Consider the following 20,707-nt stretch of genomic DNA (forward strand, 5'->3'; position numbering starts at 1 on the left):
ACCCGGTCTCAACCCCCTACCCTAGCCCTTGTAACCTCGCATTTTTTTCACATGGCTAATCCACCTAATCTACACATCCCTGGTCACTATGGGCAATTTAGCATGGTGAATCCACCTAACCCGGGCACCTTTGGACTGTAGGAAGAAACCAGAACTCCCGGAGGAAGCCCATGCAGACACAGGGAGAATGTGCAAACATTAAGCCATGATGCTTAATAATTAAATAATTTACTATTCTGTCAAGTTTTCCAATAGAATTGAGTTATTCCAATTCTTCTTTCTTTTGTTGGTATTTTAAGTATCCTGTAAGAATAAAGTGTGTTTTGCCTGGTAGTTTGACCAATCAAATTACATCTGGAACACAACACCTCACAATTAGAATTAGAATTAGCTTTATTGTAACATATGCTCATGAGTACAGTGAACAGTTTATATGTAGCCACTAACTGCAACATTTTAGGTACAAAGGTACCTGGGAGCAGATTCTTAATTACAAATTCTCATTAAAAAATTAGAAAAGTAAAGAAATAAAATGTCCATCATTACAGATCTTTGTGCCATCATAAGTACAAAAGTACAAAACCATTGGAATAAATTAGAAAAACAAGAGTATAAAGTTCAGGAAAAAAAAGCCTTTAAACCCAGTCCGCTTCATCACCTACCCTCCAGAACTCGCTTTTAAAAATAAGAAAAGGTTGAAGTCTAGGCTATCTTAATACATTTTGAGGGAATTTAGTCTGGTCCATTACAATCTGAAATGAGCAAGTTTTTAAAGAACATAGTCCAAAAGTCTTTGGATTCAAAAGGAGGAGCAGACAATTACTTCAATGAAACACTGCCATGTTGACTTTAACAAAGAATCTATCAACCCAGATTTCATTCTGGCATCTGATTTGTTCAGTAGTACCATCAGCTGGGATCATAACAACAGCACAAAGAATTTCAAAACACGTATTGCACGTGCATGCATTCTATAAGTTCATCAAGTACCACATAATAGTCATATCTAGATCAATATTTTTGTAATTAACAATGTTAAAAATGGGAACTTGAGTTGGGGTTGCCAGCTTTGGTTAGACTTGATCCTGGCCATGTCTTCAGAAACTATCTATTCCCACCAATAAAGTGATGCTTTGCTGATCCAGGCCAATAGGGAAGCATTGATCGGGCTTGCCATAGTGTTAAAGGGTTTGGATGGTGAAGAATTAGTCAAATGTGTTCAAGAAAATTTTCTTTATCAATATGTGGATGCTCCTATTGGAGAAGGAGCAAAACTAGACCTTCTTTTGGGCATGAGGTAGGTGACTGAATAATAGTGGGGGATCACTTTGGGATCAAGGTCATAAATCTATTAGTTTTAAAATGGATTTGGAAAATGATAAGCCTTCCATAAAAGTTAAAATGTTTAATTGGAGTAAGTTAAATTTTAATGGTATGAGACAAGAACTTTAAAAAGTTGAGTGTAGTAGATTGTAGTAGATTGCAGGTAAAAGGATGTCTGACAAGTGGGAGACTTTCAAGAGTGTGATGACAAGAGTTCAGAGGCATTTTGCTCCTATTAGAGTGAAGGATAAGGTTGGAAAAATGAAGGAACAGTGGCTGAATAAACATATTGAAATTCTAGTTAAGAATGACTGAGAATCTTACTTTAGATATTGACAACTTGGGTTAATTGAATCTCTTAATCAAAGATTGCTGGGGCATTCTCAAGAAAGAAGCCAGCACAGCAAAGAGGAGATATGAGATAGCATTGGCAGATAAGATCAAGGATAACCCAGAGAGATTCTGCAAATATATTAAGAGCAAGAGGATAACTAGAGAGAGGATGGGCCTCTTAAAGACAAAGAAGATCATCTTTGTATTGAACCCCAGGAGATGGGAGAAACAATAAATGAATATTTTGCATCAGTTTTTCTGTAAAGAAAGAAATGGAGTCCGGAGAATGCAGAAAAATAAACTTTGATGTTTTAAAAACAGTTCATGTTACTGAAGTACAAGTTCAAGAAGTCTTAGAGAATATAAAGATGGACAAATCTCTGGGAGCTGATCTAATGTATCCCAGATTGTTGTGGGGAGGAAATTACAAGACCCATTGCAGAAATATTTGCATCATCTATAACTACAGGTGAGTTGCCTAATGACTGGAGGGCGGCTAATGTTGTATCTTTGTTTAAGAAAGGCTGTCAGGAGAAACCAGGAATTATAAACCCGTGAGTCTGACTTCGGTTGTGGATAAATTGTTGGAGGTGATTATCAAAGGATTTGTGGACATTTAGACAGGCAAGAATTGATTAGGGATAGTCAGCATGATTTTGTGTGAGGAAAATAGTGTCTCAAACTTGACTTGAGTTTTTTGAGGAAGATACCAAAAAGATCAATGACGGCAGAACTTAGACGTTGTTTATTTGGATTTTAGTAAAGCCTTTGACAAGGGTCCTCATGGTAGACTAATTAGTAAAGTTAGGTCACATGGGATTTAGAGTGAGCTTACTAATTGGGTACATAATTAACTTAATGGCAGGAGATAGGGAGTGATGGTGGATGGTTGCTTTTTGGACTGGAGGCCTGTGACCAGCGATGTTCTGCAGGGATCGGTTCTGGGTCCCCTTTTGTTTGGTATTTACATAAATGATTTGGTTAGTAACTTTGTGGATGACACCAAAATTGATGGCATAAACAGATAGTGAAGAAGCTTTTCTAAGATTGCAAAGGGATCATGATCAAGTGGGTCAATGGGCTGAAAAATGGCAGATGGAGTTCAATCTGGATAAATGCGAACTATTGTGTTTTGGTAAACAAACGAGGGATAGGTCTCATACAATTAATTATAGGGCTTTGGGTAGTGTTTTAGAACAGAGACACCTAGGGGTGCAGATTCATAATTAATTATAGGGCTTTGGGTAGTGTTTTAGAACAGAGACACCTAGGGGTGCAGATTCATAATTAATTATAGGGCTTTGGGTAGTGTTTTAGAATAGAGACACCTAGGGGTGCAGATTCATAATTAATTATAGGGCTTTGGGTAGTGTTTTAGAACAGAGACACCTAGGGGTGCAGATTCATAATTCTTGTTGGCGTCACACACAGACACACTTGCCTTCATTGTTCAGTCCCTTGAGTATGGAAGTTGGAAAGTCATTTGAGGTTGTACAGGACATTGGAGAGGCCTCTTCTAGAATACTGTGTCCAATGCTGGTCACCCAATTATAGGAAGGATATTATCAAGCTGGAGAGGGTTCATAAGACATTTACCAGGATATTATAGGGTATGGAAGGTTTGAGTTATAAAGAAAAGGCTGGATAAGCTTGGGAACCCTGCAGACTCAATGTGGACTTCACAAGCTTCAAAATCTCCCCTCCCCCAACCGCATCCAAAAACCATACAAGCTCATCCCCAACTCCCTAACCTTTCCGTCCTTTCTCCCACATATCCACTCCTCCCACCTCAAACCTCACTCTCATCTCCTACCAGCCTCATCCCACCTCCTTGAGCTGTCCATTTTCCCTGAACTGATCTACCCCCACCCTAACTCCCCACCTACACTCACCTCTACAGGCTCCAACCCTGCCTCTTTAACCTGTCTGTCTCCTCTCCATTGATTTGCTCCTTTATCCATCTTCCATCCACCTCCCCCACCCTTTATTTATTTCAGAATCCCCTTTCCTTCCCCCATTTCTGAAGAAGGGTCCAGACCCGAAACATCAGCTTTCCTGCTCCTCTGATGCTGCTTGGCCAGCTGTGTCCATCCAGCTCTGCACCTTTTTATCTCAGATTCTCCAGCATCTGCAGTTCCCACTATCCCTTATCGCTGGATAAGCTGGGACTTTTTCCACTGGAGCATACGAGATTGAAAGGCAACCTGTTGAAGATGATAAAATAATGAATGGTACAGAGTTAATAGTAGTTGACTTTTCCCTAGCATGGGGGATTTCAAGACCAGGGGGCACATTTGCAGGTGAGAGGAGAAAGATTTAAAAAATACATGAGGCAAATTTTTTACACAGAGGAAGTAGTGGTTGTGGGTACAAATACAATAAAATGTTATTTAGATAGATACATGAATAGCAAAGGAATGTATGCCGGGTGCAGGGAGGGGGACGAGTTTAGTTTGGGATTATGTTCAGCATGAACTGGTTGGACCTATGAGTCTGTTTCAATGCTGTATGACTCTAAATAGCCTCTTCATCAGCATATTTCTTTGGACTCAGTCAACAGTCTTTTTTCTTCCTCGTGCCCTATATTTACTACACCGGACAAACAGATGTGTTAAAGAAACGATCAGAAGACCCACACTCACAGCAACGTCCGAGATACTCAGGATAATCCTAGAACAGTGGATGAGGCAGGCGCAGATTCCTCACCTCACCGACAGGGAGCGCTGTTGGAACGCGGTGACGTCATCATAACGCACCGGTTGACCGTGGTAACGGCCATTGGTTGTGCGATGCGCGCCTTGTTTCTGAGACGTGGTGGCTGGGCCGGGTCACTGGGGCCATGTCTCTTGGTCCGGGCTCCGGCCTTTGGCCAGTTCATACAGGACACCACACTGAGGTAAGTGCGGACGCATATACATTCAGACCCAGGCCCTCCGTTGTTCGGCCGCTCTCCTGATCCCTCGCAGCTTAAACCCGACTTTACCCGGGCAGGTCCAGCACAGTATCGCTTGTGGGGTGATCCATGAGTGGCTCTGTTAACCGCAGCAGCATGGGGTTTGGGGTCAGGTGTTAGCGAGTCGCTCAGCAGGGATGGATTTCTAAGTTTGTAATGACCAGTTTGTATGTTTACAGTGCACAAGATGTGGAGATCTGAGATCTTACAGAATCCCTACAGTGTGGCAACAGGCCCTTCGGGCCCAGCAAGTCCACACTGACCATCATCCCACCCAGACCCATTCCCTCAGAACACACCTAATCTACACATGCCTGGACACTGACAATTTAGCATGGCCAATCCACCTAGCCCGCACATCTTTGGACTATGGGAGGAAACCCACACAGACACGGGGAAAATGTACAAACTCCACACAGACAGTTGCTCGAGGGGCCTTGGTCAAAATCAGGCCCAGTTTTTGTGTGGCCGTTTCTGGAGAATCACTAGTTAACTGATCAGTCTCGTACCAGACTGCTTGATGCTTCATTATTTAATTTTGGTGATGATAGAAAATCAAGGGGAATGTTAAGATTATCCCTGAGCTGACCGTTCTGCTACAACAATAAACTGGCTGCAAAGTACGTTTGTGTTTATTTGCGTGCGCTGTACTTTTTGCTTTTTTGGGTTATGTGTAGGCTTTGTAATGGGAGGTTTGTGATGGCATTATTTCTGTGCAGCATGATGGTGATGATATACTTTTCCTCACATAGCAGCGCAGCTGGTTGGTATTCTCACCATGGGACAGTGTTGACTTCATTAAGAACTAAAGTTTATTTTTCTTTGATAGTAGGAACTGCAGATGCTGGAGAACCTCAGATAACAGGATGTAGAGCTGGACGAACACAGCAGGCCAAGCAGCATCAGAGGAGCAGAAAGGCTGATGTTTCGGGCCTAGACCCTTCTTCAGAAATGGGGGAGGGGAAGGGGGTTCTGAAATAAATAGGGAGAGGCGAATAGAAGATGGATAGAGGAGAAGATAGGTAGAGAGGACGAGAGAGTTGCAGTGGGAGAGAGATCCACTGAGGTTTTTCTGAAGGGAGGAGGGTAACTTCTTAAGGGCTTTAGGCATTAGCCATTTGGAGTTCCCATTGTTATGGTTTAATTATGTAGTCCTCATTCATGAGCTAATGATAAGATGAAATTTGTTACAGATTATGAGTTAGTTAATTAATATTATCCTGTTTTCTTTAGACCAGTGGACCTTGCCCATGATGTAATACATGGCAGAAATACAGAAACTCCATTGGTCTTCCTTCATGGGCTCTTTGGCAATAAGTCAAACTTTTATTCAATAGCGAAAGCATTGTCTAAGCGGACAGGCAGAACGGTGAGTTACAGGAGAACTGTGCTGTGATTCAACGAATTTCTTTCCCAAAACTCTAGGTTTGAATGTGATACTAACTAACCACTGCTTTTACAACCTTTTTTTATGGAGTGAAAGTCTGACTAATGCAGAGAATGTGATTATGTGAGCATATCTCAGTTCAGTCATTCAACGTACTTTATGAAAGGCATAAAGCCAGATTTTCTGTGTATTTACGGTAATTTCATGCCTCTTTACAAGGTGGTGACAGTGGATAACCGTAACCATGGTGATAGCGGACACAATCCAGTGATGACTTACGAAGAAATGAGCTTTGATTTTCAGCATTTGTTCAACATTTTACAGTTTCCAAAGTGTATTATGATTGGCCATAGCATGGGTGGCAAAATTGCAATGACGACAGCACTGCTAAAGGTATGTGTGATTGATGGCAATGAATATATCTGGTTATCATTCACTTTGGTAAATTGCATGTACTGTCAGACCTTTTCCCTTTTGGCTAAGACCTTTAGTAACACTAAACCATACAAAAGTTCCCAGATTGTGATGTCCTTGTGCTGAGTTTATTTAGCTGAGTTAGTTCAACATTTGAGTGGCCAAATGAGCGTTTGGCTCCTTGGGAGGTTTATGAAAAAGAGCAGCTAAGTTTTCTAATAAGAAAAGGTGTGGATGTCAGGTGAAAATAGGGCAGTTTACCAGGTTGTTAGTTTTTGGAGGCATTCTAGCTAAGCCTGTTCTTAACTGTAACAAACAACATCAAAAATTGCTAGAGAAGCTCAACAGGTTCAGCAGCATCTGGGGTGGCACAATGACTCAGTGGTTAGCACTGCTGACTCACAGCTCCAGGGACCTGGGTTCAATTCCAGCCTTGGATGACTGTCTGTATGGAGTTTGCGTATTCTCCCCATGACTGCATGGGTTTCTTCAGGACGCTCTAGTTTCCTCCCATAGTCCAAAGAAGTGCAGGTTAGGTGAATTAGCCATATTAAATTCTCATAGTGTTTGAGAATGTGTAGTCTCGGTGGATTAGCCATGGGAAGTGCAGGATGTGGAGGTGGGTCTCGGTGTGATGCTTTTTGGAGGATCAGTGCAGACTTGATGGGCCACATTACCTCTTCCGCACTGTAGGAATTCTATTCTATTATCCGTGGAGAGAAAGAGTTAACGTTGCAAATCCAGTGACCCAAAAAGAAGTGAGTAGGCAAACAAAGGGGTTTTTGACAGTAAGCTAGGGAATGAGAGAAGCTGGAGAGTAGTTGAAAATGGGTTACCAATATTGAAAGCCTGTACTGATTTCATTGCAGGACCCAGGGTTGTGAGGACAAGTGATAGCATGGAAGAAGGTGTTAAAACTCAAAGTTGAGTCTTGATGGTTATAAGGTGCCTAAGCAGAAGGTGAGATGATGTCCCTTCATCTTATCCATATCTGATATTCAGACATGCACTTTTATTGCAGTGATTACTGATGAACAGTTAACAAAAAAACTGATTTTTTTTTTGCTCCTAGCCTAAGTACTCTACTGCCAGTTTCATCAACTGTTTCGTTACTCTGACTGGCATCAGTGAACTCAGCACAAAGTACACATTTTACCTAGAACCAGTTGGCTTGTATTAGGCAGTACATTTAACTTGCTGAAACATTAAAGGTGAGCATTTTAAACTTGCCTTATGACATAGTTTGGTAATAATGTTCTGTTGTCTCTGCTTAGCCAGAACTGGTCGAAAAGCTTATTGTAGTGGACGTCACTCCCAGGCAGACCACCTCGCATACACCTTTCTTAAAATATATTGCTGCCATGAGGGCAATAACAGTGGTTAATGACTTGCCAAGGTCTGCTGCACGAAAACAAGCTGAACAACAGCTCCAACCATACATTGAGGTAAAGGTCACCAGTCATTTCTGTGGTAGTTTAGACAAGTAATATTTGAATATGCAGAGCAGCACCGGGTGGGACAGCTGAAAGGGGCCATTTGCAGAACAAGGCAGCCATCTAGAGGATTTAGTTTTTGTTTAACCTCTTTTTCATAGAGACTTAAAGTTAAATTGTTCCTTTTCATACACAGTGGATCGGTGGTAAGTTACACTCGAGTTGTCGTGTCCTTGGGCATAGCTTGGGTTAGTTTCACATTACAATCAGCTTCCTGGGCCTAGATGAGATATTCTTTCATAATTTCTTCCTGTGAAGAACTGTCTTTGCCTGTTGCACCCCTCCTGTCCAGAGTATATGGTGGGTTAATTTTGCCTTGATTTATTCCTCCCCCATCCCCTAGAAATAAGTTCTGTGCTGCATTGTTCTTCAATTTTGTTTTGATTACTGGAATATTGCTGCTGTTTTTTCCAATTGTCTCTGTCTTGCTGTTCAGTGATTGCCAGGATAAAACTTTCACAGAGCTTAGTAATTTTATGGTCTGAACACCACTCCCTGTGTTCTTAATCAACGCCCACCCCCTACCCCCTACTCACAGCCCTACCCCTCCTACACTCCGGGCTTTGTCATCATATGGGCTGCTTTCAGCGCAGCCAAGCTGTTTTCAGCCACTATGGTTCCCATGATCGTTTCTTTTTTCTCCCCTGGCTTACCATTATCCATCTCTTTATTTTTCTGTCTTTCTTTCCCTCTAGGCACTGCCTCCAACTATTCCCTCACTCCTTTACTCCCTCAACCCCTGTCTCCATCACATATACCATCTTTTCCTAGCCCCTTCTGGTTTTAGTGAAGTGTCTTTGGACCTGAAGTGTTGACTCTGCTTTCCCATCACGGCTGCTGCCAGACCTGCTGAGTTTCTCCAGCAATTTCTGTTTTTATTTAAGATTTCACAGCAATTACTTGGGAACCACCCTGAATAACTGTGCAAGCCCACAACTGCTAATAGGTTATTCAATCAGTTTTGGATCTTGGATGAGATTTTGTTATGAATATCTTACACAGATGGATGAATGACTGTGAGTGGTGTAGGTGAGGTACCCATCAGTGGAGCAATCATAACTCAACTAATTCCGCCTAATAAATCATTCTTCAATGAAAGGCTTGCTTTTGGGAAAACAGGGAAGAAAAGAAAATCCTCTGCATTGTGACTGATGTTCAGTGGCTTAAATCACAGTACCTCTGAGCTCTGCCTTGGATGGAATTTTTGTGGTGACTATTCTACTTGGTTTAGCAGTCTTTGTGTTGTCTCTTTCTCAAGGTGGTAGTTTGAGTTTTTGATTATTTTTATGGTAGAAGTGATAGATTCTTGAAAAGCAAATTTGTGAAATAAACGAGGATATGGAGGTGAGATTAAAATCAAATAAACGCTCGTGACCTTTTTCAATGGCGGACCTGGTTTCAGGGGCCAAGTAGTTCAATCCTGTTCCACATTTGTATGTTAATATCTGTGCTGTGCAGTGTCACCAGTATGATGCTCTCTGTTGACACTATTCCTTTGATTTGTAGGATAATAACATAAGACAGTTTCTCTTGACTAACCTGGTGCAGCGTGATGGTCGATATGTTTGGAGAGTTAATCTGGAGGCTATTGCAAACCAAATGGATTGTCTTCTGAACTTCCCCAATTTCAGTAGTCCTTACACTGCCCCGACACTCTTTCTGGGTGGTGGTGATTCTCCCTATATCAGGTAAAAAATTTCCTTAACCACGTGATCCAGCCATTCAAAAATTTCAACCTTATTTTGAATGTACTTGGCACATGTTGCACACTCCATACTCACTAGATCTTTACTCATTAGATCTTTTCGAAAGTCATGCCTGAATGCAGGATTATTAGACCAATTGGAATGACAATTCGTACTGTTTATCTAGAACACCACTCAGTAGACTTCCCAGAGTGGAAAAGAAGCATAGAATATTTCTTAGATAACAAAGCGTGAAGCTGGATGAACACAGCAGGCCAAGCAGCATCTCAGGAGCACAAAAGCTGACGCTTCGGGCCTAGACCCAGTCTAGGCCGAAATGTCAGCTTTTGTGCTCCTGAGATGCTGCTTGGCTTGCTGTGTTCATCCAGCTTCACGCTTTGTTATCTTGGATTCTCCAGCATCTGCAGTTCCCATTATCATAGAATATTTCTTATTTTGTGTTTCTTTAAAGTCACCATTTTGGATATTTCAATATCCACTGGTGCCCCTTTTTCATTGGCCGCATTTGCTGCCAGTGCTACATCTGAGGGCTCACTCACTACAGTTTTCATTTCTCATGTGCCACTTTGGACAATGCCACACATTTTTGGTTTGAATCACATGTTTTCACGAGCACAACACCCATATGTGGACCCAGATCCCTTCAATCAATATTCTGTTTTATGCATATTATTTAGAACATGACCCAGAGATTGTGAGAATAAGATTCAGTTGTGTACTAATACTGTTATCTTAAATGTATCACTCTGCCAGCTTTTTGGAAGTTATACTGATCAGTGAGGTGAGGCCAATTGTAAAGCAAATTCTTATAAGATACACAAATGGATAGTAAGCACAATCTGTTTCCTGTATTTCATAATATTAAAAAAAACTGATGTAAAGTTTTCCCTTAATATTGATCTGCTTTTCAAATCAAAATTGCACAATGCCACAATTTTGGGAAGTTTAATTTCCCCCTTCCTAGGCCACATGATCTGAATCAAGTCTTAGCACCAGGTCAGATGAGGTGAACTAAGTCTTCATAAAACAAGAATTGAACCATTTACCTTCTAACTTTTTCTTTTTTGGTGCTAGGTAATCAAGATTGTGGTGTATTTAAGCATATGTAAGTGCATTTATTGTCACTGCTAACATTTGCTGCTGTGTTAATTGATTTTTGTGTTTTTTTTTAAGTGACAAGGATTATCCTGAGATCAAGCGGTTATTTCCACATTCTGTTATTGAACATGTTCCTGGAGCTGGCCATTGGGTCCATGCTGAGAAACCACATGACTTTATAAATGCCATCTGTGCATTCCTGGAAACCAGTTAGCAATGGATGGTGGACTAAATAGGAACCCCCTGCAGAGACGTTCACTACTTGGATTCTGCTAATTGCTTCTGTGATGTTCATTAAGTTCTACAGTTCATTTTGTGAGATGTACATTTGAGGTCAATCAACTGAGCACAAATTGGTGACTCAATGCCGCACTATATTTTAAATACAATAATAAGAAACATGTTGTAACTTAGTACATATTAACAAGTTTCTGAATGCTAGAAGCAGATAAGGGCTGAGACTTGGCATAAAGAATTTTATATCCATACAGTAAATACATTGGGATAGAATTGAAGAAATTCATTTGCTCGAATTAGGCACTGATGAGTGCTGAAAGAATCAGGCCATTTACATGACTCCAGAGAATCGATGTGAGTGTGTCGCATATTTATTTCCTATTCACTTTGAATCTAGGATGTATTGGACAAGTGTTGTGAGGACAGAGCAAAGCATTGCCTGCTGCATTTTATTGTCTGTCATCTGCTGATGTTTTCAGTATCCTGTTTCCAAGTGATGTTTTGCAAAATCCAATCATAGATTGTATTAAAGCCCTTAGACTTGAATTTGTATAAGCTCTATCATTAATGCACTAGCTATAAAATTCCCTTAAATCTTGATTTCATGGATTGGTCTGCAGAACGGTCTGTCCCAGACTGGGGCTAGCCTATGTATATCAAGAGTATTATCTCTATTTTGGTGTTCAATAATATACAAGCTCCTTTCCAGTCAGGTTTTCTGACATATTGCGCTAATGTATTTAGTAGCACTTTTACATTTAGTATACACCATGTGGCCTAAACCCCCCCAACCGATTAGTCAAGTTCCTGAAACTTTGAACATGCACAAAGATAAGTACATCTTTCCTTCATAAGGTTAAAAAGTTAGAAGTCACACAACACTAAGTTATAGTACAATAGGTTTATTTAAAATGTGAAGCTTTTGGAGCACTGCTTCTTTGTCAACTGAAGTCATTAGATCATCAGGTGAAGGAGACAGTTGGAGGCATTGAGGGGGTGCCTTTTGCACACATTTCAATAGCTACTGGTATAAACCAAACTCTTAGAGACCCAACATTTATAAAATCAGTAACATTGACGGTTAATATAATCACATTCCAGAATTACCTCAAGGAGAACTTGCAACATTAAAAAGATCAGTTACAACTTAGGAGGAAAGTGCTGTGATGACAATTACTTTATCTTTAGAACAAAAAAAACCAGATTTAAAAAGATTGAAAGGAAGAAGTGCATCTGCAAGTAGAGTGGAAATAAGTTATCATAATAGATTGCAAGCTTTATTTTCGTAGATCTGTCATCAGCATTCATTCATCCATTTCTTTTTTCCAAGCTCTGAGTACAGGATTTGGGAGTAATATTTGCAAAGTCAGCTCTTAGAACCAAGGCTGAGGATTTTAGACTGAAATATGAGCCTATTAGAGCAGATGGCCTGAAGGAAACCAAGATCACGGTGACTAAGCGAGGCAACCTGTGAGTAATATCAACAGGGCATCTGTCCTTTTGATCCTTGACACAAAAAGAAGTGTAAAGTTAGCACACCCGTTCTCCCACATTGTGTGCTGACTGCTGAATTAAACAGCCTCTTCATTCAGAACCATAAGGCCCACAGTAAATTAGTGCTCATGGAATTGAGATAAATATTTGGATTGAGAAAGGTCAACTAGTGTATAGAACCCCAAGGATGGGGCAAGGAAATACCAGCTTAACAGTCTGTGCGCTGGCACTTTTAAGGGGAAGTTTGTATCCACAGATATATAAAAGACTTAATTACACTTTTTGAATTCAAATCTAATCCGTTCCTCCCGATCTTCTCTGTTTGTCTAAAGGAACTGATTCCTCTTGAAATAAAAGACAACCTTACCTTTTGGTATTAAGCCTTAAGACAGTATTCCTGTTATGTGTGGACAGAGTTAACAAGCAATTTTGCTATTAGACATTTAAGCAAAACTTGATGCTATCAACCAATATTTTGTAAATACAGTTTTTCAGCTGAAGTTACTGTTAAAGAGCAGAAAACTGGGTAATTATTTTCCTACATGGAAACCCTAATTATATCATTGAACTGCTATCCTGACTGAACAGCTAATGTAAATCAAATTCTGCAGCTATTTTGTGACGTAGTGCCATAAACACATGATACCTTTACTTAACGGGGATGAAGGAACTTTGTGTAGTCGATATAAAAATAGTTTTTCTACCATCTCAGCACTTGTGATTGTACTTTCTCTGCTCAGATTTAGTCCTTGTATATGAAATTTCAGTTTGCTATTTAACCCCAGTGATTATCATTAAGTCTGCCCAGTCTTTGCCTGTTATTTACCAAAATGTACTTCAAGTTCTGAATAATTGATGAAACTTGGACGCATGACTGAGCATCCTTGTGTACTGCAAGGACACTGAGGCAAATCCAAATACTTCTTTTATTGGAGGGGGGAGAAGGTGGTGGTGAGCTGCCTTCTTGAACCGCTGCAGTTCCCCTGCTGTGGGTTGACCCACAAATTAGAAAATTAGGAATAGCAGAGAGAAGAAGTCACTGATAGCTGTGATCTATAGGCCACCAAATAATGACGTCATGGTGGGGCAGGTGACAAACATAGAAGTAGCAAATGCATGTAAAAATGGTACAGCAATTATCATGGGGGATTTTAATCTATTTATCGATTGCTCAAACCAGGTTGGTGATGGCAGCCTTGAGGAGGGGTTCATAGAATGCATCCATGATAATTTCCTTGAACAATATGTAATGGAATCTACGTGGGAGCAAGCTATCCTCGATCTGATCCTGCATAATGAGACAAGAATAATTAATGATCTCACAGTTAGGGATCCTCTCGGAAGGAGCGATCACAGTATGGTCGAATTTAAAATACAGATGGAGTGTGCAAAGGTTACATTCAGTATCTATATCCTGTGCTTAAACAAAGGAGACTATGAAGGAATGAGGGAGGAGTTAGCTAAGATAGAATGAGAGCAAAAACTTCTACGGTGGGTCAATTGAGGAACAATGGAGGACTTACAAAACGATTTTTCACAGTGCTCAGAAATATATTCTGGTGATAAGCAAGAACTGTAGGAAAAGAGAGAGCCAGCCATGGATGTTAAGGGAAAGTATCGGATTGAAAAAAAAATACAAAAAAAAAGAGTAGTGGGAAACTAGTAGACTGGAAAATCTTTAAAGGCCAACAGAAAGCCACAAAAAAATTATAAGGAAAAGTAAGATAGATTATGAGAGTAAACTGGCTCAGAATATAAAAACAGGAAGCAAAAGTTTGTATAAATTGTAAAAGAGCGGCAAAGGTAACCATTGGTCCCTTTAGAAGATGAGAAGGCCAATTTAACAACTGGGAATGAGGAAATGGCTGAGATATTAAACAGTTATTTTGTGTCGGTGTTCACAGTGGAAGACACAAATAACATGCTGAAAACTAATGGCAAGAAGGTTATAGGAGGTGAGGACCTGGAAACTATCACTGAGGAGGCAGTGCTGGGCAAGCTAATGGGGGCTAAAGGTAGACAAGTCTCCTGGTCCTAATGAAATGCATCCCAGGGTACCAAAAGAGGTGATGGGGGAAATAACAAATGCAGTAGTAATTATTTACCAAAATTCACTGGACTCTAAGGTAGTTCCTGCAGTTTGGAAAACAGCCAATGTGACGCCACTGTTTAAAAAAGGAAGTAGACAAAAAGCAGGTAACTATGGGCCAGTTAGATTAACTTCGGTAGTGGGGAAAATGCTTGAATCTATCATTAAGGAAGAAATAGCAAGACATATGGATATAAATTGTCCCAGTGGGACACCCAGCATGGGCTCATGAAAGGAAGGGCATGTTTAACTAATTTGGTGGAATTCTCTGAGGACATTACTTTCATGGTGGAGAATGGGGAACCTGTGGTTGTGGTGTATCTGGATTTCCAGAAGGCATTTGACAAGGTGCCACACCAAAGGCTGCTAACATAAGATAAAGTTGCACGGTATTACAGGTAATGTGTTCGCATGGATAGAGGGTTGGTTGACCAGTAGAAACCAAAGATTAGGGGTAAATGGGTGTTTTTCTGATTGGCGGTCAGTGGCTAGTGGTGGGATCAGGATCAGTGTTGGGACCACAATTGTTTACAATTTACATAGATGATTTGGAATTGGAGACTAAGTGTGGTGTGTCAAAATTTGCAGATGACACTAAGGTGAGTGGTCGAGCAAAGTGTGCAGAAGACACTGAAAGTCTGCAGAGGGATATAGATTGTCTAAGTGAGTGGGCAAAGGTCTGGCAGATGGAGTTCAATGGTGATAAGAATGAGATCATCCATTTTGGTAGGAATAACAGGAAAATGGATTATATTTTAAATGGTAAAAAAATTGCAGCACGTTGCTGTGCAGAGGGAGTTGGGTGTCCTTGTGCATAAATTGCTAAAAGTAGGATTGCAGGTGCAGCAGGTAATTAAAATGGCAAATGGAATTTTGTCTGCCATTACTAGAGGGATGGAGTTTAAAAACAGGGAGGCTATGCTGCAGCTGTATAGGGTCCTGGTGAGGCCACACCTGGAGTACTGTGTGCAGTTTTGGTCTCCTTACTTGAGAAGAGATATACTAACACTGGAGGGGGGTGCAGAGGAGATTCACTCAGTTGATTCCAGAGTTGAGAGGGTTGGATTATGAGGAGAGACTGGGTAGACTGGGATTGTACTCATTGGAATTCAGAAGAATGAGGGGAGATCTTATAGAAACATTTAAGATTATGACGGGAATAGATAAGGTGGAGGCAAGGAGGTTGTTTACGCTAGCAGGTGAAACTAGGACTAGAGGCCATCGCCTCAAAATAGAGGGAAGCAGATGTAGGACTGAGGTCAGGAGGAACTCCTTTACCCAAAGGGTTGTGAATCTGTGGAATTTCCTGCCCAGTGAAGCGGTTGATGCTACCTCACTGAATGTGTTTAAGGCAAGTTTTTAGATAAATTTTCGAACAGTAAAGGAATTAAGGGTTACCGTGAGTAGGCAGGTAAGTGGAGCTGAGTCTCCAAAAGATCAGCCATGATCTTATTAAATGGAGGGGAAGCCGCGAGGGGCCAGATGGCCTACTCCTGCTCCTAGATCTTATGTTCTTCTGCGATTAGGGAGGGACTTCCAGGATTTTGACCCAACAGTGAAGGAACAGCGATATATTTTCCAAGTCAGGATGGTGAGTGACTTGGAGACGAACTTGGAGGTGACAGTGTTCCCATATATCTGCTGCCCTTGTCCTTCTAGATGGAAGTGGTCATGGATTTGGAAGGTGCTGTCTGAGGATCTTTGGTGAATTTCTGCAGTGCATCTTGTAGACAGTACACACTGCTGCTGAGTGTAGATGGTGGAGGGAATGGATGCTTGTGGGTATAATGCCAATCAAGTGGGCTGCTTTGTCCTGGATGGTGTCAAGCTTCTTGAGTGTTGTTGGGGCTGCACTCAAGCAGGCAAGTGGGGAATATCCCATCACACTCCTGACATGTGCCTTGTTGACTGGGGACAGGCTTTGAGGAGTCAGGATGTGTGTTATTCACCACAGTATTCCTAGCTTCTGGCCTGCTCTTGTAGCCACTCTGTTAATGTGGTGAGTCCAGTTGAGTTTCTGGTCAGTTCTGGTGTATTAACTTAGTGCGGGGTATCAAAATGATAATGTTTGTGTGAAAATGATGGTAGAGTGGTAATGCCACTGGATTTTAAATCCAGAAGCTCTGGAGGCTGGCATGGTGGATTCATAGCAGCTAATTGTTTTTTCACAACTAAAATTCAATCTGACTCAGTACTGTCCTTTAGGAAGGGAAATCTACCACTTTACCTTAAATTGTCTACTTATGACTTTAAATCTATTGAAAAGTATTTGAATTTTAATTGTCTTTTGTAAGGGCCCTGCAAACCAGTCAGATCAAGGGTGGTTAAAATTGTATCAGAGATAATAGGAACTGCAGATGCTGGAGAATCTGAGATAACAAGGTGTAGAGCTGGATGAACACAGCAAGCCAAGCAGCATCAGAGGAGCAGGAAAGCTGACGTTTTGGGCCATTTTCTGAAGAAGGGTCTAGGCCTGAAACATCAGCTTTCCTTCTCCAATGATGCTGGTTGCCTGCTGTGTTCATCCAGCTCTACGCTTTGTTATCTCAGATCAAGGGTGGTTAAGGACGGGCAATAAATGTTGTTCTTGCTGGTAGCATTTACTACCCCTGAAAAAATACATTTTAAAACTCCTCTCTAGAATCTGAGTAATTATTTGGCAAGGGAAACAAAGATTACCATAGTAGATAGGAAAGTGGAATTCAAAACACCAATAGATCATCCATGATCTTCTCGAATTATGGAACAGGCTCAAGGTTCAACTGGCTATTTTTCTTCCTCATTTGTGTGTTGGTATTATCAGAGAAATGTTTCATTTCAACCACAGGGGGCAACCTTGACATCAGCACACGTTGGAATAAATTTGGTTTGACTTGTGTAGTAACTTGAATTCATGGCCAGTGAGTGGCACATTTGGTCTAATTTTCTACACAGATTGAGGTTGGAGGAAGTTTAAATATCTGCAGCTCAGAAACTGTATTTGCCTGCTGTTCCCCTGGACTTGCTACTTGGGAAAGATCAGAGTCATTTACAGCCAGAAGGAAACCATTGACACAGGACATCCGTGTTTGCTGTCTACAGACCATTCCCACTCCCCCACTGTGTGTCTTTGCTAGTTATTTGCCTTCAAGTCACATTTCATTTCCTTATGAAATCACCGGTTGCTTAAACATCCATCACCCTCATGGTACCAAGTTCCTAATCATTACCACTCACAACATAGAACATAGAACAATACAGCGCAGAACAGGCCCTTTGGCCCTCGATGTTGTGCCGACCTGTGAACTAATCTAAGCCTCTCCCCCTACACAATCCCATCATCATCCACATAAAAAAAGAGTTCTTCCTTACACAAGAATAGAATCCCTATAGTGTGGAAAGAAGCCATTTGGCTTATTGAGTCTGCACTGACCCTCCAAAAAGCACACCATCCAGACCCCACCCCCACACATTTCCCTTGGCCAGTCCTCCTAGCCTGCATATCTCTTAACCCTACAGGGCGATTTAGCATAGCCATTCTAACTAACCTGCACATCCTTGAACTGTGGGAGGAAGCTGGAACACCCAATGAAAACCCACACAGATACAGGGAGAACATGCAAACTCCCCATCAAGGCTATAATCAAACTCTGGTCCATGGCACTATGACGTGGCAGTGCTAACCACTGAGCCACAGTGCTGTCCTTTCCCAAAACTGTAAGATGTAGGAGCAAAGTTAGGTGATTCAGCTCATTGAATCTGCAATGAGATTGTGGCTGATCTGATTGTGGAGTCCAGAGGTCCACTTTCCAGCCTTACCCTCATAATCCTTGATCACCTTCATGAATAGAAATCTGTCTAACTCAGCCTTCAATAAAATAGACTTTATGGCTCTATGTGGTCAAGAATTCCACAAGTTCACTACACTCAGAGAAATTCCGCCGCATCTCTGTCCTAACCAGGTAACTCCTTTCTCTGAGTTTATGCCCTCTGTCCTATACTCTTCCAAAAGGGGAAACAACATCTCAGTATCTACTCCTGTCAAACTCCCTAAGAATCTTAAAATAAAAACCGAAAGAACTATGGATGCGGTATATCAGGAATGAAACAAGTTGCAGGAAAAGCTCAGTAGGTTGGCAGAATCTGCAAAGAAAAACATCAGAGTTAATGTTTCGGGTCCAGTGACCTGAAATATTAACTGATTTTTCTTCTTCACAGATGCTGCCAGACTTGTTGAGCTTTTCCAACAACTTCTGTTTTGTCCCTAAGAATCTTGACTGAATAAGGTCTTCTCTCATTCTCCTAAACTCTGATGAGTTCAGGCCTAATCTATTCAATATCTCCTCATGAGAAAATCCCTTACTACCCAACATCAATCTAACGAAACTTCTAAGGACTCTGTCTCATGCAAGGATATCTTTCATTGGATAATGGGACCAAAATTACTCCCAGTATTCAAGGGCTAGTCTAAATAGTGCCTTTCATACTTTTAGCAAAACGTCCATATTTTTATATTCCATTCCGTTTGAAATATAGATCAACATTCCATTTATTTTCCCTATTATCTGCTGAATTTTGATGTTAGATTTTTGTGATTTATGAACAAGGAACCCTAAAATCTTCAGCACAGAGGCTTTCTCAAACCTTTTTCAAAAGAATCAACTTGTTCTCTTGCTAATGTGCACATCCTCGCATGTTCTCAACTTATTTCCCATGTGCTAAGTTTTTGTCCAATTGCTTAACCTTTCTAAATCCCTCTGCAGAACTTTCTATCATCTTTTCCCATCTATTTGTTTGCCAGTTGCAAACTTGGCTATAGTACATTCAGTTCTTCATTCAAGCTGTTAATATAAACTGTATGTTATTGTGGCCCTAGTACTGATCTCTGTGGAGCTCCACTGTTTTGGGTTGTCATCCTGAAAATGCAGGCCTAACACCTACTGTCTTCTAATAGTTAATGATCTCCTCTCTGTGCTAAGATACCATGTTCAACACCATGGACTTTAATGAAGTAGCCTTGCACACAGTACATTAACAGCTTTTGGAAATCCAACTATATTTACTTGTCCCCTATATCAATCCTGCTTGTTACTTCCTTCAAGAATTCTAATAAATTTGTCAGGTATTATTTTCCTCTTCTTGATAATGTGCTGACTCTGATTATGTTATGTATTTCTAAATACACAGTTATATCCTTAGTAATGAACTGTAACACTGTTCATTGAGATGTTAAGCTAACTGCCCTTTGTTACCTTTTTTTTATCTATGTCCCTTTTTGAATAAAGGTGTTAAAATTAGCAGTTTGCCAATCCTCATGGATTTTTCAGAATGTGAGGACTCTTGGCAGTTCACTACCAGCGTATCCATTATTTGTGTAACTACTTTCTTTTATTCTACTTGAATGTACCATCAGGTATCCGACTGGATACAAAATTGTCTTAATGGCAGGAGAAAGAGAGTGATGGTGGAAGCTTGTTTTTCTGATTGGAGGCCTGTGACCAGCGGTGTTCCACAGAAATCTGTGCTTGGTCCACTTTTGTTTGTCTTTTATAAAAATGATTTGGGTGAGAATATAGAAGTCATGGCGAGTTTTGAGAAGATTTGTAGCTCAGGTTGAGGTTCTGGATGTGAGTTTGCTCGCTGAGCTGGAAGGTTAGCTTTCAGACGTTTCGTCACCGTTCTAGGTAACATCATCAGTGAGCCTCCGACGAAGCACTGGTGTTATGTCCCGCTTTCTTTTTATAATTTCTATAAATAGAAAGCGGGACATAACACCAGCGCTTCGTCGGAGGCTCACTGATGATGTTACCTAGAATGGTGATGAAATGTCTGAAAGCTAACCTTCCAGCTCAGCGAGCAAACTCACATCCAAAGAAGGCGTGGTTAGTAAGGTTGTGGATGACACCAAAATTGGAACAGAGAGACCTAGGAGTGAAGGTATATAATTCTTTGAAATTTGCATCATAAAGGTAGAGAGGTCAAGAAGGTGTTTAGCACACTTGCCTTCATTGCTCAGATCTTTTGAGTGTAGGAGTTGGGAATGCCATGTTGAGTTTGTGTAGGATGTTGATGAGGCCTCTTGTGGAGTACTGTGTCCAGTTCTGATCTTCCTGTTATATGAAGGATATTAAGCTGGAGAGGGTTCAGAAGAGGTTTACGAGGATGATGCCGGGAATGGATGGTTTGAGTTATAAGGAAAGG

The 20,707-nt window shown here is 40.9% G+C and overlaps 1 protein-coding gene across 1 annotated transcript; it reads left to right on the top strand.

Annotated features, from left to right (window-relative positions):
- The first annotated feature begins 4,402 nt into the window (after positions 1–4,402).
- Positions 4,403–11,490, top strand: abhd11 (abhydrolase domain containing 11). The gene is made up of 6 exons (XM_048557515.2): positions 4,403–4,552; positions 5,843–5,978; positions 6,216–6,389; positions 7,685–7,855; positions 9,410–9,591; positions 10,783–11,490. The coding sequence occupies exons 1-6, from the start codon at positions 4,446–4,448 to the stop codon at positions 10,919–10,921; spliced, it is 909 nt and encodes a 302-aa protein (XP_048413472.1). The 5' UTR covers positions 4,403–4,445; the 3' UTR covers positions 10,922–11,490.
- The last annotated feature ends 9,217 nt before the right edge of the window (positions 11,491–20,707 follow it).

The sequence above is a fragment of the Stegostoma tigrinum genome, chromosome 27 (assembly GCF_030684315.1).
Source record: "Stegostoma tigrinum isolate sSteTig4 chromosome 27, sSteTig4.hap1, whole genome shotgun sequence".
Classification (NCBI taxonomy): domain Eukaryota; kingdom Metazoa; phylum Chordata; class Chondrichthyes; order Orectolobiformes; family Stegostomatidae; genus Stegostoma; species Stegostoma tigrinum.